Source organism: Medicago truncatula, chromosome 2 (genome assembly GCF_003473485.1).
Source record: "Medicago truncatula cultivar Jemalong A17 chromosome 2, MtrunA17r5.0-ANR, whole genome shotgun sequence".
In the NCBI taxonomy this organism is placed as follows: Eukaryota; Viridiplantae; Streptophyta; class Magnoliopsida; order Fabales; family Fabaceae; genus Medicago; species Medicago truncatula.
The window spans coordinates 33,319,723-33,326,615 of record NC_053043.1 but is presented as its reverse complement, the minus strand read 5'-3'; the positions used below and the strand labels follow the sequence as shown (position 1 = coordinate 33,326,615).

Genomic DNA, 6,893 nt, shown 5'->3' with positions numbered 1-6,893 from the left:
CGCACGAGAAACTAGTATGAGGTGATAAGAAATTCCCTACGTTGCATTGTTACATCCTTGAGCTTGAGCTTGATGATACAATTCATTCCCTCGTTGCCTTTGCAAAGAAAAAAAAGGTAATTTTAAAGGGCCATGACAAACAACAATTATACAACTAATTCAAAATGAGTAAATAGTAAAAGACCCTTCGAAATTGTAAAATCTTGCAATTACTCCTCTGAAATTTGAGAAAAGACAAATACTCCCATCAAACTGTAAACCATCAGACAAGTTAGTCCTTCCATCCATTTCCTCCGAGAAAGCTGATGAATTAAATGTCCAAGTGACATTGACAGGATATCTGATGGATAGTGACACATCACATGGGGATATTTGCCCATAATCCGAGAGGGTATTTACCCATTTTTTAAGTTCACCATTTTTTTTATGCAATTAGATTTTGCAAAGGATGATTTTCTCCACCATCTAACCTTACTTCATGAAAATGAGTATGTATTTATCGTTGGTCTAAAATGTTATCTATGCATTATTTTGAGTATATAATATGATTGTTGTGTATTTTTGTTTGTTTGTGGTCAAGTAGCCTATTGGCTAGAGCTCACACAATTTAATTGTGGTGAAGTGGAGTATCCAAGGTTCGAACCCCGACCCATGCATATAAAATGCAATATCCCTACCAACTGAGCTATGCTCACGGGATTGATTCTGTATTTTATTTGTTTTGAACAAATTATTTGGTTCACACTAAGTATGTATACATTGTTGGTCTAAAATGATTATTATCGGTAAATGAAAATGAATGTATGAGGTATATTGTGTGTTAATACCCCCAAAATTTGTCACTTATGAGCAAAATGCACCTAAAGTTGACAATAAAAATTCAGATTGGTGTGTAATTCCAAAAACTTCAATATATACAATAACTCATAAAACCATTATAGTAATAATGCTTCACATAAAATATGTAGGCTTTAACCACTACGCTATTTGACAAAAAAAAAAAACCGAAGAAAAGGAGAGGAAGGCAAAAGAAAAGTACAAAAACAACGGGCAAAAGTAAAGTGAAAAACAACTTATAACGATTCATATAATTTCAAATGGATGTAAACGGATATCCTCTGCATGTAACGGTAGAGATTAATCCATCAAGACTTGTGAGAATCAAACGAGGAGCAAATCTTCTTTAAAAAATTTAACTTTGTTGCATGCTCAAGATGGTTTCGAACCCATGACTTATTCATAGTTAGTTTTAATATAAAAGAGAAAATGACAACATAAACGTTGTAGGAAGAAAAGGAAGGGAGAGAAAATAATGAGACATTTGGGTGGCATTAATTATATATGTTTTGGTTGAAGAATACATATTTATCTAAAATGATACTCATTTTTGTCCATAAAATTTAGTTCCACTAAAAAAAGTCAAAATTGTTAGATTAAACACATTTATATATGTTTAAATTTGGGACTTCGTAATTGTGTATGTAAATATCATGGATGCTTATCCCTTCATTTACAAAAAAAATAGTAATTTCTTTCCCTTTCAGTTTTCAAAGTAATTTTAATTAATTTTTTCAAGTTGTATATTATCTAATTAGTACTATGTGCATCACTTGTAATTTAGCTTGTTTTAATTTGATCAAAAAATTAAAATAAGTCAAGTTGTTGTTGGAATGTTATGAAATTCTACATATGTTTTCTATGTAGTTTTATAGACGTTTCTGCGAAAAAAAATCAGCACAAAATTTGACGTCTAAGTCAAGCTTTTCATTGTTTTCATTTTTATCGCTCAAAAATTTCATAATTAATCACTCACTTGTTTAAAAAAAAAAGAATTTATTTGACCTCCATATCACTTTTATGAATTTTATATCTACATGAGAAAAATGATTAATTTTTTATTTAGTTCAGCACCTTAGTTTACTAAAAAAATATTTCAACAATGGAAAAATATATCTGAAGATTTTTTTTTTCACATGATAAAAAATCTGCATGAACGAATCTAGACATTTGATATATGTGTGGCTAAAATTTCAAAGAAAAAATAATGCAGATTATGTTAAAAATAAGAAATAATATTGTTTGATGTAATACAATTACAATGAAAATTGTCTCATATCTATTTATTGGAAACGAGCTAAAATAACAATATAGCTAATTTTAAAAGAACATTTCTCTCTATATAAGCTACAAGACAGTAATTTATCAGGGATATCTCAAATGACAGCATAACGAAAAAAAATATCGCAAAAATAATTAAAAACCTAAAAAAACAGAAATAAAAAAACAATCCTCCAATCATAACTAACCAGCTATTGTCATTCTCTCGGGAGAAAAAGCATTTCCCTATAAATAATGGCTTGATTAGAGTTTCTAATATCCTTCGCTATTCTTGGAACTCTTCCATTTAGCTAATTGTAACTAATGGCTTTCCCTATTCTTGGAACTCTTCCATTTAGCTATACAAAAAATATACTTCCTCCTCTTGGAAAAAAGTATTCTTCTCTAGCAACATGTAACCCCAATACCTTCTCTATTAAAACTCAATGCAATGCATCATCTAAGGATGCAAAAGATGATAGTCAAACAATTACTCGTCGCTCTGCTAATTCTCAACCATCAATTTGGACCTACGATTATATTCAATCCTTAACTAATTTAGTACATTTATAAAAAAAGAAAGGTATGATTTAATACTTATTGATTCTTCTTTGTGTATTTACCAAATTTCCATATATACCATTACAAGTCCTGACTTGTCTAAGACCTATGAAGCACGGATACGGACACGGACACCGGACATGATACACCGACACACTGATAATTTGAGAAGATCCCATAATTCAGTGTAATTATTTGTGTCAGTGTCGAATAGTGTCTGTGCTTCATAGTTTATGACTAATACTATCTAGTTAATGCATGCAGGAAGTAAAGCACACAAAGGAATTCTTAATGCTAAAGGAAAAAGTAAGAATGATGTTTAACAAAATGGAAAATGAGATTGATCAACTTGAATTTATTGATGTATTGCAAAGGCTTGGTGTGGCTTATCAATTTAACAATGAAATAGGGAAAATATTGGACAACATTTACAACTCACAAACATCCATGTTGAAGAATAACTTATATGCCACATCACTCAAGTTCAGACTCTTAAGGCAACATGGTTATAATATATCTACAGGTTATTGAGTCTATAACATTGGATATTCAAAATTGAGATTATGGTTATCAATAGTGTTCTAAATTTTTTGTGATTGAGTTTTATCAAACATATTTGACTGCAATTCTCTCAAATATCAAAGTGGTGTCACGTTCACAACCTCAAATTAAAGTCTTACTTTTTAAACAAATTTTTTTATTATTAACTCTATTCCGCCACAAGTCGTACATAGGCGAATATAACATAATACATAAATAAAGGCTCCGTAAATAAACGGAACACCCATAAGGAAAATCACTGCCAAATACATGTGCCACATCAAATTAAAAAATCGGAACAGAATTCAAAACCAAATTAACCAACACTATATGGCCCCCAATATTAACATATTTATTTTTCCAAGAATTCAATTTACCACACAATTTATCCAACATAGGTTCCCAGATGCTTAAAAGGAATAGCGCCTTGACTACAATTTAAGAAATTACAAGCCATCTCCAAAAGTTGATTAGGAACATTAACCCCCATCAACTATTCCAAATAATAACTTTGAAGTCGGACACCATCTCAAAACCTCTCGAACGAGCATTCATAGTCCAAGATTCTGCACTGATGCTTCACCTATTCAAAGAATGTCATCAGCGTATTGTTAATGAGAAATAGACATCCCTTTGTTTCCCACCCTAAAGCTGATGAATACATATTTATTTAAAGCATTCCTCATCAAACCACTAAGTCTTTCTGCCTCTAAAAGGAACAAAAAGGCGCAAGTAGGTCTCCTTGCGTTAAACTTCTTCCTAAAATTATTTCTTTCGTTGAACTTCCATTGACAAGAATCGACATACTACCTCAAAAAACACAAGCCCTCATCCAAGCTATCCATTTACCACAAAAACCAACATTCACCATTGTGTATTCAAGAAAACCCAATCAACCGAATTTAAAGTCTTATAAAATATTAATTTTAGAATATTAAGTTTTATTTATGATTAATATCGTTGTTGCAGATATTTTATGTTGCTTCCTAGATAAACATGATAGTTTCAAGGAATACCATTCTTTTGATGTTGAAGGAGTGTTATCACTGTATGAATCATCTTTTCATTCATTTGAAGATGAAACTATATTGGACGAAGCAAGAGATTTTACCTCAAAATGTCTCAAAGAGTATAATATGAATCAGAATAGTGGTACCTACACATCACTTCTAATCAACCATGCTTTGGAGCTTCCACTACATTGGAGAGTTCCTCGATGGGAGGCTCATTGGTTCATTAATGTATATGAAAGAAAGCAAAACATGAGTCCAATTTTACTTGAATTTGCTAAAATTGATTTCAACATTGTTCAAAGCAACTTTCAAGAAGAACTTAAGTATGCGTCAAGGTAATATAATATATAGAATATACTATTTACTTTCGCAATTCCCCTTTTGATTTTTGAAACACTATGGTATAATATGAAAATATTTATGAAAACATTGTACTATATTTTTAAGGTGGTGGAAAATAACTGAACTTGATGAAAAGTTGAGCTTTGCAAGGAATAGATTGGTTGAAAACTTTGTTTGGTCAGTGGGAACAAGTTATGAGCCAGATTTAGAATATTACCGAAAAGAAATGACAAAGGTCAATGCACTTATTACCTCAATCGATGACGTGTATGATGTATATGGTACCTTGGAAGAACTACAACTCTTCACTAAAGCAATTGATAGGTAGTTGATTTTTCTCAATGATAATTTTTGTTAATTTCCTCAAATTTTATTTTAAATATTTTCTTGTTAGTTATTAATTATCAATATTTTGTTGGTGATTCTAGATGGGATCTAAGTGCCATGGAATTTCTCCCATACTACATGAAAATATGCTTTCATGCACTCTATAACTTTGTGAATGAAGTTGCTTTTGAAACCTTGAAAAAGAGTGGGCACTATATTACTCCATACCTAAAGAAAACGGTAAGCAATATTATTAATTTTTTGTTTCATGCTAACAAGCGCCTCTTTAAACACTTCCTCTTGATGAATCAAATATTGTAGTACTATATTGAAAATTAGGAAATGAGATTCACTATGGTCATCGTTTCACACAATCACGCGCGCAGTTGGATTATCGGTGACCGTCCAATCTAGATCAGATGGTTACAAACAGTCACCAATTTCGCACAATCACGCAGTTGGATTATTAGTGACCGTCCGATGTGGATCAAATGGTTACAAAAAAAAAAGAAGACATAGTTTTTACTTTAAGATTGAAAAGTACTGTGATTAAATCTTGATCAACCGATCTTAATTAAACAGTTAAGATTGTTTGACTTCATAACTGCATCATTTTTTTGTCAAGTAGTCTAGTGATTAGAGCTCACACATTTAAATGTGAAGAAGTGGGGTGTACGAGGTTCAAACCATTTGCATCTAATATGTAATATCCCTACTAACTGAGTTAAGCTCATGGGCATCTACATCATTTTATTTACCGTCAAGGTCCAAAAATTATGTAGTCAATTTCCAGAAAGTCTTAAAGTGTTATTTTCAAAGTAAAACTTGTTTTTTACCTCCTTAACAAGCATTTTCCTATTTTTAGTTTGTTACATTAAATATTATCTCTATTTTGTATAGTTTTTAGGAATATGATATTATTGTGCTATGATAGTGGGCAGATCTATGTAAAGCATATTTAATTGAAGCAAAGTGGTACCATAGTGGATATACTCCAACTGTTGAAGAATACATTGAGAATGCATGGACATCAATAGGTGACCCTGTTATACTTACCCATGCTTACTTTTTGATTCCACATTCACTCAAAGTGGAAGATTTGGTTCGTTTAGAAGAAAACCCCGACATAATAAAGCATTCATCAATGATTTTACGCCTTGCTAATGACCTGGGAACATATAAAGTACGTTACCACAACTTAACTGTTATTCCTAATAATTTTTTTTCAAACTTTTTTCTATAATACACTTTAGTCTAATTTCTTTTTATAGTTAAATGTTAGTGGTTATTTTTTCTATAGTTTCTTTAATATACAGACCAAAAATACAACATTAAATTTTTCACTAATTATTTTTATATTCCGTTTTTAAGCGTGAAAATGATACCGGTGATTCTTCGAAATTGATTGGATGCTACATGAACGAAACTGGAGCTTCTGAAGTTGAAGCTCATGAGTATGTAAAGTCCATGATACATGCAGAGTGGAAGAAGATGAATAAAGAAGCTCATAGTTCATCTTTCTCTCATAGCTTCATAGATATTGCTATAAATTATGGTAGAGTGGCAATGTTCATGTACCAACATGGAGACGGCCATACCATTCAAGATACTGAAATGCAAAATCGCATAATGTCATTCATTTTTCGGCCCATTCCATAAAAGGTTTTGTCGTGGAGACAGGTGTTATGTTTATTAGCAATAAAGATAGAAAAGGAAAGTTAAGACTAGGAATGAAGTACACATTACTAGTTGAGTTACATTTGTAATTTCAATTTCATTTCGTGCTTATTTAGTTAGTTATGACAGTAATGATGAGCTGATAATGCTCAAGTGAATATTTCGTGCTTGTACAATTCACCTTATATTGAATCAGAAATTCAGTTTTCATATTTGTTTCTCAAAGTTCATCTTTCTCTCAAAGTTTCATTGATATTGCTATAAAGTGGCAATGTTCATGCACCAACATGGAGACGGGACTGGATTCTCTGTAGTGACTGCAGGGTCCAATGAATT

At 31.4% G+C, this 6,893-nt stretch overlaps 1 protein-coding gene across 1 annotated transcript; it reads left to right on the top strand.

The window, feature by feature from the left end:
- Positions 1 to 2,421: 2,421 nt before the first annotated feature.
- Positions 2,422 to 6,539, top strand: LOC11443793 (terpene synthase 10). The gene is made up of 7 exons (XM_024777062.2): positions 2,422 to 2,658; positions 2,923 to 3,181; positions 4,168 to 4,546; positions 4,659 to 4,877; positions 4,982 to 5,120; positions 5,815 to 6,063; positions 6,252 to 6,539. Exons 1-7 carry the CDS (start codon positions 2,422 to 2,424, stop codon positions 6,537 to 6,539), a joined length of 1,770 nt encoding a protein of 589 aa, XP_024632830.2.
- The last annotated feature ends 354 nt before the right edge of the window (positions 6,540 to 6,893 follow it).

Coding starts and splice junctions, on each gene's coding strand:
- LOC11443793 (XM_024777062.2), top strand. CDS start 2,422: ATGGCTTTCCCTATTCTTGGAACTCTTCCATTTAGCTATACAAAAAAT. Junction 3,182..4,167: donor TGGTTATAATATATCTACAG/GTTATTGAGTCT, acceptor TCGTTGTTGCAG/ATATTTTATGTTGCTTCCTA. Junction 5,121..5,814: donor CTCCATACCTAAAGAAAACG/GTAAGCAATATT, acceptor GTGCTATGATAG/TGGGCAGATCTATGTAAAGC.